The sequence below is a fragment of the Henckelia pumila genome, chromosome 4, assembly GCF_033568475.1.
Source record: "Henckelia pumila isolate YLH828 chromosome 4, ASM3356847v2, whole genome shotgun sequence".
Lineage (NCBI taxonomy): Eukaryota > Viridiplantae > Streptophyta > Magnoliopsida > Lamiales > Gesneriaceae > Henckelia > Henckelia pumila.
In genome coordinates this window covers 34,152,851-34,171,094 of record NC_133123.1, presented here as the reverse complement: position 1 = coordinate 34,171,094, position 18,244 = coordinate 34,152,851, and the positions used below count along the sequence as shown (strand labels likewise).

At 35.1% G+C, this 18,244-nt stretch overlaps 1 protein-coding gene across 2 annotated transcripts; it reads right to left on the bottom strand.

Annotated features, from left to right (window-relative positions):
• Window positions 1–1,635: 1,635 nt before the first annotated feature.
• On the bottom strand, window positions 1,636–16,948 carry LOC140865055 (lysine-specific demethylase JMJ27-like). Of its 2 annotated transcripts, none has more exons than XM_073269553.1 (13): window positions 15,744–16,948; window positions 15,529–15,644; window positions 15,193–15,295; window positions 14,977–15,118; window positions 14,445–14,508; window positions 13,575–14,358; window positions 12,683–13,012; window positions 11,811–12,527; window positions 11,176–11,248; window positions 10,999–11,084; window positions 7,549–7,668; window positions 4,595–4,670; window positions 1,636–1,874 (listed from the first exon to the last, which is right to left on the bottom strand). In XM_073269553.1, the coding sequence occupies exons 1-13, from the start codon at window positions 16,644–16,646 to the stop codon at window positions 1,849–1,851; spliced, it is 3,540 nt and encodes a 1,179-aa protein (XP_073125654.1). In that variant the 5' UTR covers window positions 16,647–16,948; the 3' UTR covers window positions 1,636–1,848. The 2 variants fall into 2 exon arrangements, with proteins under 2 accessions (XP_073125654.1, XP_073125655.1); XM_073269554.1 differs by having other exon boundaries at window positions 15,756–16,948.
• Between the last annotated feature and the right edge of the window lie 1,296 nt (window positions 16,949–18,244).

Genomic DNA, 18,244 nt, shown 5'->3' with positions numbered 1-18,244 from the left:
GATTACAGGAATAAAATAACATGTATATTTAGGATGAAGTAAAATTTCATCATCGTATTGCTTGATTTTTTCGTACATGTATTAATAGGTATTATTGGTGGTGCAAGTCTTTCCACTTAATTTTAATTAATCTCAAGCGTGTTGATACATGCATGGAGTTTGGATTTGGATCGATGAATTTGATTTAGAACACAGTTTTTATTTGGAGAAAAGATTTGAAGCACGTATTTTTAATTTAAACTCGTATTCGAGTATTTTAATGCACCACAAGTCCACAACTACTATTAAAATTATTTAACTAGATACAAATGGATTTGAAATTCCTTCATATGGACTATGATGTACCTAGCCCTTCATATGAATAAATTAAAAAACATCAAGAGGATCAAGTCGTAAAATTTTCATACTGTATATCTATGGAAATCAATTTTTTTCTCTCTTTTTTTCCTTTCCTTTTCAATTTCAAATTAAATTCTAACAGTACTTTAATTGGATCGATTCCCCGTTTTTACAGAGCCTAACCTGTCGTCTATTATGTCTTGTGTATCTTCTCTATTTTGATTAGTTATGGAATTTGCGTTTTCGATTTGTTTTTTGGTAAATTGAATACAATTATATTATACAATCAACATAGTACAAATATAGTGCCAATATCATGCTCCAAGAAAATATTAATAAAATAAAATAATTTTATTATAAAAAAAAATTCTACAAAATACTCTGGCTATGCACAATCATAAAAAGTGTCGATACTCAAACAATGATACAATATTCACATCACCTTCGACTAAATAATTGATATATAAATTGTACATAAATCTGAAAACATGCAATTTAATTTTTTTTTAAAAAACTGTTATATCTAGAACCTCGTCAGAATTCTTAAAACATTTTAGCGTTTCGGGCTATCAAAATACAATGGTAAGTAGCAGAAAATGCTAGAGTTCTACCCTTGGTAATCATCCAAGAAGTCCCTCTAAATGCTTTCTTTAACCACTAGTGAGCACTGTGAATCGCAATCCAAGAAGTCCCCCTTCACATTAGCTAATCCTGAAATGAAAATGAGAAAGGATATATGCTTCCTCCAGGAAAGGCTCCCTTGTGTTCTCCGAGAAACGGTTATGGTCATGGATCAGACTTAAAAAACACAACAAAAGCATCCAATCCTGATCATCATTTCAAAGAGCTTCCAAGAACTCAATCCCAGGCAAGTTCACATAGCACAGGAGTTGCAAGTTGGCCGACGGGGTGGCAGCCATTTTTGGATTCGTATATTAACACATTGTCATGCCAGCCGCTGTAATTTGAAAGAGTAGCAACTCACTCAACTTACTCATATTCCACAGTTAACACAAATGCCAGATCAAGAAAACCTGTTGCTGACTGAGACTGGCATGGTTCGTCCAATTCGAAACAATTTCATGGATTAGAGAAACTAGTTGACAGTTCAACTGTCCTTGGGACAGTTACTCGTTATGAAACATTACATCTATGATCACATTGATGCAAATAGCAGAGTTCAACAAGTTGCTTACAAACCCTAAAACGTCAAGGAAGAAAGCCAAAATGAGAGAAATTTAGGAAAATTGCATAACCCGCATTTATAACTTGTAATATGGTATGCATCAATAATGATTGGTAATGAAAAGCTAGTCGGTATAAATCTCATGTCCAGCAGTTCTCAGTTAGGAGAGTAATATCATGAACAGACACAAGCATAAGGCTACCAATAATTAAGGTATTTTACAGAGCTGTGTTAAATTTGCATCATTCAAACAGATGAACAGTTTGGATCCGTTTCATCAGGTAATTCGTGTTGGACAATAATAATTTCCGTCTCTTGAAACTTCAAGAAGGTGGTTTCCCAAGGACACCTGCAGAAACACAGAGCAAAGAAATAAGAGTGTTTGGAACCCAAGAAAAACAGCAAATGCCAAATTGAAAGAAAAATATTCTGTCATTTTTTCTTTAGGAAAAAGAAATCGGTGGCACGTGCATTGGCTAATGGGGCATGGCATTTATACGGTGGATTTAATATTTCTTTGAAGAAGTCCCTGAATCATGCATTTCCTTTCTAACTCTAGATACAATTGGCTCAATGAGATTATGCACAAGTAGGGGTTCACCGTTTTAACATGTATGATATCTTTCTTTTAAGAAAAATCGCGCTTTCATCAAGTGATTATGACCCAACTATCCATTATCATTACCACTCGTCTGAGTTGGGACATCACAGTACACAGAAATACGAGTAGATAGAGGCAAATCTAGGCAACACAATCCTGAAAACCTCCGACATAAATAAACGGGAATTTTAGGAAATTGATTCTTTCAGCAGGAAATTGATTCTTTCAGCAGGAAATTTTAGGACATCACAGCACACGCTTGTTTACATTTATCAGAGCATCCATTCCATTAACACTAAAATAATTTCAAACACTCCTCTTAAATTAACCACCATAAATTTGAGTATTAAATATTTTTCTTTGTTTATTTGGAGTTTTTATTAGATATTAAACAAAAAGATTGAAAACAATTTAGAGAAATTGGGAAAACAAATAAATGATCAATTCTTCAGGTGATAATAACTACAGTAATAATACTGACAGAGAGGATATTCTATATCACAACTTTATTATTTCAAGTGGTGTATCTTGTTTATACTTCTTGTAGTATTGTATATAGATAATTTCTTGATCTTTCATAAGTTTTCTAGCTATATATTTAAAATCGATTGTAACAATTATTTATTCACACATAAAAATGTAATTTATTCATATTATTCTAAAATTGATTGCTTTAGTCGTCAATCTTTTTCACTATACGTTAATATAAAACAGTTAGTCAAGCAATATCAATATTTTCACATTAATAATTTTTTCTCTCTATTATGTTAGTGTCAGTTTAGTATATAATAACATATATAGTATTTTTAGTATGCTTTATCAATAAATCATTAAAATGGGAGGAGGGGTGGGGGGTTGGAATAATTTTTTATTTTAGAACGACTTATCTAAATTTTTTATTAAATCATATCCTATATTTAATTTGTTCCAAATGTTTTTTGAATGTCCAAACCATCGGAAACACTTACTAAATGACATACCATTTATAACTCTGAAATATGAAATACATCTTACAAGATGTTAGAAACCATACTTTTCTAACATTCATTATATTTTTCATTACATCATAAAAAAAATTAGAAGAAATTGTTATTTATATAGAAAAATATTTTTCCTCCTAATTTTTTCAATATAAGACTTTAGTCATTCATTATATATCTGATATTTTTTAATATTCATACGTTAATTATTTCTTTATTTATATTCACTGTTTTAATAGCTATATGATAATGATCGACAATACAGTTTAGATCCTGACTCTTACATAAACTAATTTGTTTAGTACTGTAACTTTACCGCAGTTCATCACGCCTAGAAAATACAAATGGTTTCTATAACATCAGGATACAAAGCAATGAATAAATACTAAAACAAAAGAAAAAAAAAATAATTACATATGCCCTAAAAACAACAATTCTTCCTCAATTTCTATTTTAATGGAACTCAGAAAAAGATTATATTTTGTTGTGGTACTTTGCTTGTTTCATTTAACCTTTGAAACAAAAATTACTACTAAATTATAATATTTTGATTAAACAAATATCTATGCATTTTCTATGTATCATTTTGTTTAGAGTTCCTTAAAATAATGTCGACAAAATGTTATTTTTCTAAATTTTATTATCAAATATCTAATCTTTTTTATGTATAACTGTTTACAGATTTTCTTAGAATTATGGTGCGACAAAATGTTATTTTTGTCAAAGAACCACTACTTTGATCCGTGTGTATTTTGATCTTGTTATCGTAAATTGATAGGAAACAGACCAAAACAATTCACTGAAGCTAAGTATTTTGGCAACTAAAGAAAATATTGATTTCTGTGGTGCAACATATCTGCTATTACTGATCATTTAATGGTAAGAGATTTGATTGATTTTGATTTTTAGTATATTTTGTAACTTTTAAATAAAAGAATATTTCATTACATAATTTTGCAAGTTATATTTTTTCGTTTATTTTGATTTAATATTGCTTTAGACAATACATTTGATGACATTCAATAAATGAGTATAGTGTACATTCAATTTTCTTGGTACATTTATAAACTTGTAGCCATTTTTCATATATCCATAAATCTTATGTTTCATCTTTGCCCTAATTTTTTGCTCCCATTTTCCATCAAGTGCCTACACAATTAATCTAGACAACACAATTTAAGGGCAAAGTAGAAAATCACGGTGCAAAAGCTATGTCATTCTATTCACTTTTAGAAATAAATAAATAACAACAACAACAATAATAATAAATATATATTGTCAAACAATCCTTGTCTAGAAAATGTATCAAACAACATTAACAAGGCTTCAACATGATTGAGCTGAAAGATTCAAGAGGGCAAAGATTCAGGAGTTGATTTTACCAAATCAAAATGAAGTAACACGTTGCACTTAACAATCTTATCTGAAAATAAATTACTTGTGTGGGATGAGAGATAAATAAAAAAAATTACATGGGAAAACCCATACCAGTTATAGTTGAACTCGAAAATGCTTCGAAATCCTTAACAGCTTGTCCAATTGCATGAAGAACAATTTTCTTCACCTTTAGACAAAAAAAATTTCAAATTAAGGTCTATTAATCATTAATCTTGAAGCAGTCATAGCAATAATAAACAATCATCAATGTGCTAGAGATGGGTTTCAACTGAGACTCCACAACCGCTTGAATGAATGTAAACCGGCTATATGGTGGTTGACTTTTTATTATTATTTTTTTGGATAAGAAGCGATACATTATTATATACGTAAAGTCTATTTATTACAATAAGCATACTAGGGGGAGAGGCTAAACAAGACTCTGATCATATCAACAATAGACAAAAGTTCAATCTCTCAATAAATCCAAGATTGCAACATTTTCAAACTCTATATGAGACCCAATCCAAGTAGATGGTCTAATCTTGATTTTTTTTCCCAGCATTCTTCGCTCGACTCTTCAATGTTATAAAAAATTCTTCTATTTCTCTCTAATCACACCGACGAACATATGACATGAACCACCATCCTTCAAAAAATTATGCCCCTCTTGTCAAGAAGATTTCCATGTTCCGTGGCGAATAAATCTTGTGTTGATCTCGGCACCACCCACACCAGTCTCAATTCATCCAAAGTTCTATTCCACAAACCACTCGTGAAGGTACAATGTATCTCAACATATGGTCCTGTGTCTCCCTCTCTTTCCAACACAACACACACCAATTTGGAAACAGAGCACACGCGGGCCATTTCTTTTGCATAATCTCCGAAGTCGGCAACTTACCAAGAACCGCAATCCACAAAAAAACTTGAATCTTTGTTGGGACCAAAAAATTCCAAATAACGTGGAAAAAGGAAAAGACGGAAGAGTTACTACTCAAAAAAAATGACTCGAGGAAAGACTTAACTGAAAAGAAACCAGATGAGACGACTCCAAACCCACACTCCGATATCATCTACCCCTTCAAGCAATCTAACCATATCTAATTCTCCTAATAACGCGCTCAACATATCTAACTCGTAATCCGTCAAAACCCTACAAAAATGCAAATCCCATGAAGGAGAAAAGGACGAATTCTCAAACATAGCAAAATAAGATATAGACATATTATGTATTATGTGCCGCAGAGAGCTGAAATAAAGACGGATAAAGATCTCAAAAGAAAAGAATCCCCCACCACCTCTCCTCCCAAAACCTAATCTTGATACACCTTTAAGCACAACCCTCATTAATTGATGAAAAATCGGGTAAGATCTAGAAATAAACTTCCATAGGCACCTAAACGTAACATTCCCCGCTAACCAAGCATCTCATCCACTCTCTTGGAACCCGTATTTACTCACTATGATCTACCACAACTGCTCGTCTTCTGCATAAAACCTCCACCACCATTTCCCCAACAGAGCCCTATTCTTCAAACAAATGTTCACAACGTCCACCAAAAATTTCATGTGGTTCGCCTTCTTGACAAAGAACAAGGTGACAACCACAAACTATATATGAGATATCTCCGCCTTATCTAAACCTGTCTCCAAACCTCGAATGTAGTCCATGGCCTTGGCCTTATCAATAAATTTCCCCAACACATCTACCACCAAATTAAACAAAAATCAGGACAAAGGGTCCCCTCGTTTAAGCCCTTTCTTTTCTTAAAATTTACCCCTTCGCCACCTTTTAATCATAACCGAGAAAGACACGTTCGAAACGCAGCACTTGATCCACCTCCTCCATCTCTCACCAAACCACTTATTCCTTCGAATAAAATCCAGGAAATTCCAATCCACATTATCATTTTTTTTCAACATCAACCTTAAAAACCCACTCTTTCTTCTTTTTCCACCTCCCCTCCTCCACTATCACATTCGCAATGAGACAACAATCAAAAATTTGTCTCCCATCAATGAAGGCATTATGAGATTCAGCTATTGTGTATGAAAAACTTTCTTCATCCGTGTAGATAGCACTTAGTTATAATCTTATACAAGCTAGTAATAAGACCAATAGGTCTAAAATCTTTACTTTTAATCGAATCTTGTCTTTGGAGTCAAATAGATATACGCCGCATTGGTAATACCATTTATGGCAGCTCCTTCAAAGAACTCACTAAAATACCCTCATTAAAATACCTTCATTAGGACATGTCAGAGTTGTCAAAGGCGAGAAGTGCCACCAGGCGAGAACCCTATGCCTAGGTTCATACCAGGCGCATTGATTCAATAAGGCGAGCCCAGGGGATTGGAAGTTTTCCCAGTGCACCTGGGTTAATTTTATAGAAAAAAGGCCTTAAAATTTTCTATTTTAAAAAAAAAAATAATTTCCTTAAAAGAAAAGGCCCAAACCAAACCATAGCAACCTAACAAAGGAGTGAAAACTTAAGAGAGACTAAGAAATCGAAGAAGACAACAAACAGAAAGCTATGCATATATTAATTATATTTGGGCTTTGGATTGTGATGAGTCAATGGAAGAAGACAATTATGATTTGAGTGATTGAGGAATTTTAATCGTGTTACTACGAATTTGTTGATTATATTTTGCTTTGGGTGACTTACTTGTTTATATTTAATAACATTTGTCATATTTTGATATATTTATTTTAACATAAATATATTTTTCTAAAAATGAAAAGTGTGCGCCTTGATTCGATAAAGCTCGCGCCTTGCCTGGCACTTTGCGCTTCAGGCTCTAGGGCCCTTGTGCACCTCGGTGCACCTTGTGCCTATGACAACTATGGGACATGAGAGTTGAAATTTGAGCACCAAACCAAGCCAATCAGCTTTAATGTCATAAAAGAATGTACTATATGACAAGGACATGTGAGTTCATGTAAATTTAAAAGATATGCAAACAATACAACGAACTATAGATGGTGCTACCATATTTCTTCTCCAGAACACAAACAAGTATGGCTCAAGGTTCCAAAAACATACACAAACAAGTTGTACCTCTAACTTGTCTTCCTTAGCCAAGTGATTTCGGGGAAGTAGGCGGTATTCCTCAGTCAACCGAACACATTCTTGGACATTTTCTGGTGAGACAAAGTCAAGTGCAACCTTCATGCATGACTGCCAAACAAAAGGAAACAGTTTTAGCCAAACGGAAAATAAGAATAAGGATGCAACTCCTGACCTCAGAGCTACAATTGTTCTCACGAAAATATCATCCTACCATAAACTAGTTATTGCCAGTTGTAAAACCAAAAAAACGATACAAAGCAAATACCTATAGAGACACTCAAAACATAGCACTGAGTAAACTAATGGAGGCAGACTTCGTGTGTTCCAATTTACCACACAAGATACAACATTTCCTTGGTTTCTATGAAATCATAGCTTAATAAAAAAGAGAATGCTCAACAAAAACAACTTAATTAGATCGAATAGTGCTTTAGTTTTTTTTTTCTACAATCAATCTATATGTCATTTTTACAGTGTTTGTACTGTCTAATTCGAGATACATCATATTAAATCCAAAAACCATTGAATAAGTGGTGCAAATAATAGTACAATGGGTGAAGCAATCTAGTTAATGAAACCAGGGGCTCCTGTGTTCAACTGATATAATTGAAGAGATAAATTGATCCAAACAGTAATATAAGGAGAAGTGAGCATAATTGGAATTCAATGTTTTTTTAACTATTTTATCAGTGACCACCTACCACCTCGGCCGCCTAGGTGGTGCCAGGCGGTTGAATTTTTTTAATCAATTTTTATATGTAATTATATATAATAATGCAATGCAACAACAAATAGTCATGATATTTTATGTAAAATATGTAATTAAATAATGTTTATGCATAAATAAGTTTCATATAATATATAATATAATATAGACAAAGTGCAAATAAATATATGCATACAAACTAACAAGATGATTAAGGTGGTGCTTGATGGCGGCGGGCGGCTGGAGGCAGGTGGTGGCTGATGGTGGAAGGCACATGAAACCAAAAGTAAATAGAAAAGAGAGTGAACATTGTTTTTATTATATGTAGGATTTTTTAAATTGATTGACTTTGACAGGTTTTTAAAATTATTTGACTATCACTGTTGACTGGGATTTTTAAATCATTGACCGCCTCAGCCGCCTGCCTCCGGATAGCCTCGGACCGCCTCATACAAAAGCGGGGCAGTCAAGGGCCGCCTACCACCTAAAAAAACATGGGGTAAAGCTTTTCCTTCGACCTATGTTCCAAACATAAGTCCAAGCATGGAGTAGCATCATAGAAGACGTGAGGTGGTTGAGACACAGAGGGTATACATAAAGGTTGAAGTAATTGCTTTAAGCAATCTTGGTTAGGACCCCTCTCCATGTATGTTTGTTTTAAATGTCAAATAAGAAAAAAAGGATTACAATTAATTCTAAGTGGATAATTGCCAAAATATACGAGTTAACTATACAATAAGTTGTAAAATTATAATGAGTTGAGTGACTAGTGTCAAAAGTAAATAACTCGAGTTTTTTTCATTTATAGAAAACGAAAAAATAAAAATAAAACTCAAGTTGAGCACAAATATGTTCAAATCTAAATATCGGTCTAGGCGCCAGTCGGCCAGCCTAGGCGCCTCTAGGCAGCCCTAGGCATTTACTAATCTGTCCAGGGACCAGGCGGCCCTAGGCGCCCAGGAAGGCTTTTAGTTTGGGCTTTTAATTTAAAAACCCAAATAAAATTAAAAAAACTCAAGGTAATTTTTTCCAACTTTTAAACCTCAAGTTTTGTGTGTTGGCTTAACCAACACCCAGTTTTATAGGCCCTAAATTAATGTCCAACAAGAAAACCTACTTGTTGGCTAGCCCTAACACCAAACTTCATCTTCATCTTTCAATTTTTTGTTGCCCTAACTTTCGAAGCAAGGGGATAAATCGATTTGTATGGACATATGGAGTGTGTGTGTGTGTGTGAGTTAAATGCGTAATAAAATTGATAATCTCATATCCATGCTTCAATTTCTACTTAATCCGTGGAATCCGCCTAGGCGCTGGTCTGCCATCCGACTAGTGTCTAGCGAATTTTAGAACCTTGGTTCAAATATATGTTACCAACTAGATGAGCTCAAGAACTAGCCACAAATCACAATTGGACTATTTGCTTAATAGAACTCAACATCAAGTTTGAACAATACAATAAAAGTTCAAAAATCCAACTATTTTCGAGCTAAACTCAAACAACAAAATAATCTATCTTCAAACAACTCTTTATTATGTAACTCCCCTGCATTTCTTTTCACAAATGTAAGTTTGAAATAAAACCAAAATTTTCAGGAAAAAAAAAAGTAGAAATAAGAACATATTTAAGGAGAATGAACAATTTTAGAACTTAATAGTATTAGATCAATGAAAGAAAAAAGTATAAGCTACACACATACATATAATTGTTCCAGCTAAACATCTAAATTTACTTTTTCCAAAAATTAGATCTGGTGAACAAATAAATGCTACGCACATACAACAATTTGCAAAAATTTAATTAAAATTTGGACCCAGCGCGCCATTGAATTTGTCTTGACTGCAAATTTATTTGAACAGCAGGCAGACCACTCCACATGAAAGTTTGAGCGAGTGGGGTACTTTTTATTTCCGTAAATAACTAATGGGGCTACCTTCTTTGATAAACACTTAGCCTATTTCGGTAAATAGAGTTTTTTTCCACGACTACACGAGTTTGCTTAAATCCCAGAAGAGTACCCATAGAATATTGGTATTGGGTGGATAAATCATTTGGATCAGTGACGTGAACTGGGAAATCTATCAATGAGTGTTGTATGATAAACAGACAATTTATGCACAATTACTCTGTTTGAAATCAAACATGGGTTAACTCGTACTTCAACAGGAAGTCTGGGTGAGATTAGCAGTTTCTAACCAAACCAACATCAATTAAACTGCAGTCAGACATAACTCAACGTCAAGAAGTTGAATTTGATTATGTACCACAATTACAAAATCATGACTTTGAATGTAGGTCATTATGTCGAAAATAATTTAAAAATTTTAGGCATTGATCAGACTCGTGAGTATGCTCCTCCCTGATATTGCATAGAATAGAACCATTGAGTAGTTTCAAAATCAACACTGATTGCTAAAGTATACACAATCTTACCTCTGATGGCAGTAGATACCCAACTACTTATTTTCTCACAGTGTTGTCTAGTTTACTTTGTGCCTCACACCAAATCCCCTTAAATGCCTTTTTCATCTCTAAATTATTATCCCATTCACTATTTTTACAATAAATAACTCATTCAGCAGTTGGTCTATGGAGTAATGAATAATGGAATCAGTATATACATATATAAATTGATGGAAAGCCCTCATGATCATGGCAAACTCAAGCTCAATACACAAAACATCAAAATTCAGGCAATCAAAACATAACAAGACTCTTAAAAGTACTGTACCTTTAAATTTCTGACTTGATGCGGGCAGCCAGCAGGAATGAAAACTGCATCACCTAACTTCTGAATAAATGTCCATGGTTCAATTCCTAAGCAAAAATAAGCAATACAAAAAATTGAACAATAAGAAACTATACTATTAATCAAAGATATAAGGTACAGTAAGCTGGGAAGATTAACCATATTCTTCCTTGAGCTTCCTCTTATGCTCCATAGTCAAGTAAACAGTTTGATCGTGAATAGGATGGACAATCTACATTAAATGAGAACATTAAACAACAATAAATTGTCACATGTGAAAGAAAACTGTGGATATAAGACTTCCTGGTTTCCTGAGAAGGAACAAAACCATAAATTAACAAATGACAATCAAATAAAAGCATGTCAACAAAATTCTTTCAGAAGATGCCGACCATGTATTGTAGCAAAGCAGACTCAACCACGGACATATTTAAACTGCTTGTAAGTCATCAGATTGTCAAGACCCACACCCATCACACCGAATGAAAGAACACTGGTGACTGAACCAGTGAACCTTTAGTGGTGCTCTCAGCATATTGAGAAGGGAATGCTACAAGAAAACTAAGATAATGCACGGTTATTCATAACTACACTGGATCCAATTTCCCTGTAGGATCCTGCCTGGCTGATCGGTGATCATACTCTGGAAAACATGATTGTCTTCTTTTAATCAACGCTAATTGCAAAATAGTGCTAATGTTATGACTTGTATATTTTCCTCTTTAACACTTACTAGCAAAACATACAGGTTTTTGTGAACCATTAAATTGCTTAGTTTTCCATATTGACATTACCTGTGGCACGGGATTGCCGTAGATGTGCCTGAACTCCTTGTAGTGCTTCCTCACATATTCCTCCAATTTTGGAACATCTTGCCTCCTAAAAATATCCCAGAGAGCACCACCATCGTCGATGTCTTCAATATTTTCCAACACAGTTTTTGAAACCAACATTTCAACATTTTCTTTCTTTCTATATTCTTCCTCTTGGCATTCTTCCACCATTTCAGAAGCTTCCAACAATTCCCGTCCCGCATTCATCATCTCCATATCATTCACGTTCACCATCTCTACTTCAGGGCAAGAGTTTCCACCCGATTCGTAGGTGGAATTGTTGGTCTCAGCCATATAATTTTGGCTATCTGTGGTTTCACATTCATTCCTTCCTATGCTGAGCTGCATCTGGAGCTCTGCATCAGTGTCTTTTTTATCCAATATTTGAGTTTCCATTCTGGCCTTTCCATCAGGTCTGTCATTTAGTAAGTTTCCCTTTTCCAGAATAGGAGCTCTATATTCATCATTCCTATCAAAGGTCGGCAAGAAGGCCTTCTCATGCACACTAGACAATCCATTTTCACTGAGTGGCTGACTTTGGAAGATTTCAGTTGATGCCTGATTATTTCCATACAATTCAATGTCATCCTGAGCAGCATGCTTCTTTTGCAGTTTTTCTATAATCAAAATATCCTCATCTTGGAGGGTGACAGACTTAGAATGGGCCAATACATTCACCTAGAGAAAATGAAAAAAAGAGGTAAATGACTGCTATCTGATACAATTGTAGAGTAACCAGCTTAGCTTATGGAGTGAAACGGAGTTCACAAGTCCTATCATAATTAGCATAAAAAAGGTAGAAAAATAATGCAAAGTTAAATGCGAGAGCATACTGCATCAGACATATCACAGTGTAGTTTTGTAACAGAATCTCCCCGTCCCAGTTCCCGGGCAAACCCATAAGCAATATACGTCTTTGGCCCCATATCAGGTTTAAGAGAGTTCTCGGGCAGTTTAACAGCAAGGTTTAAGTAACCACCAATAGGATGTGTATATTCCTTGAAAGGCAAGCAACAGAGAAACTCAGCACCATGGCGAGGTAACTGCTCCTCAAACAAGTTATATGGAGGCCAGTCTTTCAACTTAAGAATCAGAGGCCAATCACAAGCGTCCTTCTGAACATTTGAGTATCCATGGAAAAATTTGTGGGCATTAATGTCAACCTGCATGTCAACAACTAATAATTCATCCATCATTCACGCTTCTAAACATCGGGACAAAAGCATGAAAAACTCTGAGAAATTCAAGTTAGAATGAGAAAACATACAGTCTGGAATCGGAGCAGAATTGTTCACTGACATCGCTAGCAGAAAGTTCTAAAGCATATGATATTATAAGCTTCAATACACTGCACTGTTTTAATCAGTGACTTACAAGGTTCAGTGTGAAACATAAAACTATATCATAAACCATCCAATATATAGCAGAAAGTAATGGCCTGCATTTATTTCAAAAGGAAACAGCACAAAAAAAAAATCCCAAAGGTGCATTAAACAACAAGCAGAGTTTGAAGTGGGGCACTGCATGAGACAATCAACAAAAAGACCAAATGAGAAATCGCATCACAAGAGTTCGTAATTAATTAGCCACTCAAACTGAGCATAGTTGCATCACACATAATTTCATCACGTATACAGAAAAGGCCAGAAGTTTAACAATCTTAAATCTTGTTTCAGTATGACATCAGACTTCCGTAAAACAAAAATGAAAGAAAAGCGAACTGACCTGACACCAATCCAAGCAATTTATAGCAGACACATCAACTAGATATCTATGTTTAACCCCACTTTTCTGACGAAAAGCACGCCACATAACCATAGGTTCCCAGCTCAAACCCGATGCAGTTTCAAGGACATCACTAACGATTACCGGCTCTCCCTTGCACCAATGCGATTGAAAGTGCTCCAAATCAGTCTGCTTAAGGTCTTTTGCTGATGGGTTATATAAGAAATTGTCTTCAAAGTTTCCTCGAGAAGAAACTTTTCGTGATCTGACCTTGTCAGAATTTTCACCCCCGAATTTCGAACATGAACACTCCAGCTCAATATTTTCAGGTACATCCTCAAGGTCTTGTTTTCGGTGTATTTCTTCCACTTTCAATAACAAATCAGAGACCCAATTATCTGGAAAAATGCACTGAAATTCTAAAATTCCTTCACCACAGCCACCAGCACTTGGCGGCGGGCATGGGATGGCACCCGTGTCCGTAGATTTCCATCCATCTTTGAACTTGGCAACGTCCCCAGCAATAGAGTCAACTACTTCTCGACAAGCGTAATTGTCATGCAAAATTGCATCATGCAACTCATGATGATCCCTGGTACCGACTACATTTACTTCAAAACCATGCAAGTATTCGAGCTGACGACGATCATACTGCATGATCACTTCCTCATCACCTCCTCGAAGGAAACCATCCCGAAGCTCTCGGCAACATGTGAGGCACAGATCATAGGAACATCTTGGACAGCTTCGATAAAAATCAACAATGGAAGTCTGACAGTTATCGCTGCATAGATTCATAGAAAAAATAAGACTAAATGCCAAAGCTTCCCTATGGATGAAGGAAAAAACAAGAGTTCCACCAATATATACCAGTATATCCTCTCATTCTCCTGGCAACTTGATTTCTTCGGTTTTATTGCTGAGACTGGTAACCCTGCTAAAACAAACTTTAACGGTCAAAGAATTTCAAAATTGGAAGTTGAAATTAATCAAATTTACATCTCAGGGGGACAGAATGTTGAGATTGCATACGAGAATTGAACACATTTTTTAAGTAAAGAGGTATATTCATCTGCAAGATAATTCTACAAAAATCTACAGTATTAACATATTAAGTCTGCACAGATGTGTTCCCGACTACGTAAGAGTAAAACTACTTCTTTGCAACACTTGATCTAAACAGCATAGTAAAGAAACACCTTTTGCGGTTCTCATGGATAGCTTTGAACTTTAACAGTGACAAAAAAAAACCATTATTTTTCAAAAAAATCATATGATTCTATCCTGTTAACCTGTTTTATTGCCTATACATAAAAAAATCCAATATGAACCAGCGGATGAAAAGAATTTCAGCCAAAAGATGAAGACCGAGGCCATTCCACTCCCAAAATCATAAAGATACCTTGTATTTTGGCTTCCATTTCCTTCTCAGCCAATTGTTCATCATGGAATTTTTTCAAAAAGGGCAGAAGGATTCGCAGAATGTACTTAGAGTATTGCATCTTCTCTTCACTACTGATTGTCAGCATCAATTTATTCGATTCCTGTAAAAAGAAAAATAAAAAATATATATTTCACGTTCAGGAAAGGGAAAGGAGGAGAATAAGTAAAAACCAACCGCTATTTCTGACACATCCAACCGCAGGCAGCTTTTGCAATTGCAATTGTTACAACAAACAGGGCAGGCTTCAACAAAAGCCTCTTCCGGCAACTGCGGATACCTAAGAATGTGCAAAGTTGAGCCGATGCCAGTCCATGATTTAATGAGAACAAGAGAAAAGAAAGACATCATGTCAATGGTCATTTCTATGGCATGTGAGTCTACAACATTCACAACTAAATAGTGATGTGTGGTATCAACATTTTTGGGAAAGAAGGTTATTATTCACCAAACTGAAAGGTTCTAAAAAGAACCACAAAGCGTGGTATGCTATTCCAGCAAGAATTTCAATACCATCTAATTATGCAAGGAATACAGTATCTTCGCCTTTTACATTTGGTGCACCGTACAACTCTCCCTTTATCGTTCCTCTTGCACTGGTGGCAGGTATTTCGTTCTATCTCCTTGTCCTGCACAAAATCCGAAGGCAAATCAGAGTCAGCCAAAAAAGTTAGCCAAATGGCATGGAAGAGAGATCACAAGTTGCTAAGACTTTAACAAAGGACTACAGATTTGTTTACGTCTTCACCCTTGAGCTTGACTTCATTCTCCAGCCTAGCCCTCTCAGCTCCAAGTGAATAACTTCCATCTCCATAAATCTCCACTTCCCCCACTCTTTTGTCCCCTCCTCCCTCCTCTTTTATGGCTTTCGACGCTTTCTTTCTGCAGCTTCCCCGAATATTGCCACCATTTTTTTCTTCTGCGTCAGTGTTGCCATCATTCTCCTCATTTTTTAGTCCCATCCTTTTTGTTGGACGCCCCCTTACCTGCTTTTCCTCGATTCCCCGCTTTGCCACAGTTTCATTATCATTCTGCCCATTCTTTACTCCCTCTCTCTCGGGGAGATTATGGCTTCCCGGTGTCTCCTCATTGACACGTTGTGCCACATTCTCAATATCATTCTCATCATTTTTTACCACCTTAATCTTTGCCGGACGCCCCCTAGGCCGCTTCTCCCGTGGTGTCACAATCTCATTATCAATCTCCTCGTTCCCAACACCCTTCATCTTCCTCTGACGACCCCTACTCCGCTCCTCCTCGGATTCCGAGTCGTATGCATCGTCGTTCCAGTTCTGGATTTTCATTTTCGCCAGCAGACTACATTTCCTTGAAGATTGCCTGCTGCTAGAAACACCATCTTTCACCATACTTTCGACCATCTCATCAACCCCATTTGCCTTTCCCATTTCATTCCTCTTCCTTCCCCTCCTTTTCCTTCCACTTTCCACTATTCCAGATACTCCATCAACCTCCATTTCTTCTCTCTCCCCAAGTTCCCCCTTTTCTTTTTCCCCCTTTTCTTCCTCTTGCTCCTCCCCCTTCCCATCTTCTATCTCTTTAGTCAAGCTCTCCGTAATCTCTCCCGCATCAAGTTTTCCCTCCTCCACTAGTGCCGGAAAATTCAAATCCATTGTATCTCACTTCTCAAGAAACTCCGTTCAAAACCCACCTGATTATCTTCTTCGCGTCATTTCCGGTAGTTACACAGCCCTCGAGAGATTAACTGGCACACAGATTCCTGGGTGAACCCTTTCGAAAATTTGATTAGTATTTTGCTCGTACGGCGACTTTGGGAATCTCAAAATCGCATATGGTCCGGCTGAAACATTGGGCCACTCGCTACGCTCCGTCTGTTTTGAAACTGGTAATGGCATTCAACGCACTAAATTAGCAAATCCCAGTAGTAGCCTTGTGACTCGTGTGAGTGCTTTTGTTTGGTATACTGGATAAAGATGGGCAAAAATTATGATTTTGGACTTTAAAAAAGACATGTACACCTGTCAAAACGAGTCGTCAAAGACGGATCAACCCACGACCCATTAAAATTAATTGTGTGTATTCTACTTTGACGGCACTTAAATTTATATTTATATTAAAGGAGTGTTTGCAATAGATTATGCATTTGTAGAAGTGATTAATTTATAAATTATAAAAAAGTTAAGAAAAATCAAAAGTTGATAGTGTTTGAAAACAAATGTGAAAATCTAAAAATCAAAGTTGTATAGTGTTTGATAAATAAGTGATTAGAGTTATTTTAACAATGTTCTTTTTATTAGAATCACTTTTGTAGAATCATAATCACCACATGACTAGCTTTTGAATTTCAATTAAGTTAAACATAAACTAACACATAATCTAGGTTTAAGAAACACACAAAAATGATTTTTTTTAATCAAAAAGCTAACAATCACTTTTTTTTGGTATACTGGATAAAGATGGGCAAAAATTATGATTTTGGACTTTAAAAAAGACATGTACACCTGTCAAAACGAGTCGTCAAAGACGGATCAACCCACGACCCATTAAAATTAATTGTGTGTATTCTACTTTGACGGCACTTAAATTTATATTTATATTAAAGGAGTGTTTGCAATAGATTATGCATTTGTAGAAGTGATTAATTTATAAATTATAAAAAAGTTAAGAAAAATCAAAAGTTGATAGTGTTTGAAAACAAATGTGAAAATCTAAAAATCAAAGTTGTATAGTGTTTGATAAATAAGTGATTAGAGTTATTTTAACAATGTTCTTTTTATTAGAATCACTTTTGTAGAATCATAATCACCACATGACTAGCTTTTGAATTTCAATTAAGTTAAACATAAACTAACACATAATCTAGGTTTAAGAAACACACAAAAATGATTTTTTTTAATCAAAAAGCTAACAATCACTTTTTTTTTAGTGATTGCAAACACTTCCTAAATCGTTAGATGAATTCTTATGATACGTTACTTTCTTTTCTTATCTATCATTTATTTATTGATAATTCAATTATTCAATTATTCGAACAAGGATGACCAAGTTCAAATCTCACAGTTGTCTTAGATGTCGTGCTTTTATTAAAGTATCATGAACGATTTTGACATTAGGATTTGATTTTTTTTAAAATAGTTTTTGTAATCAAACACTCTATTTTTAAGGAAAAAAAAAATTTTATTTCAACAAAAATGTTTTATTCAATTGGCCTCTCTAACCTTAGATAAGTCTCCGGATTGTATGAAAAATA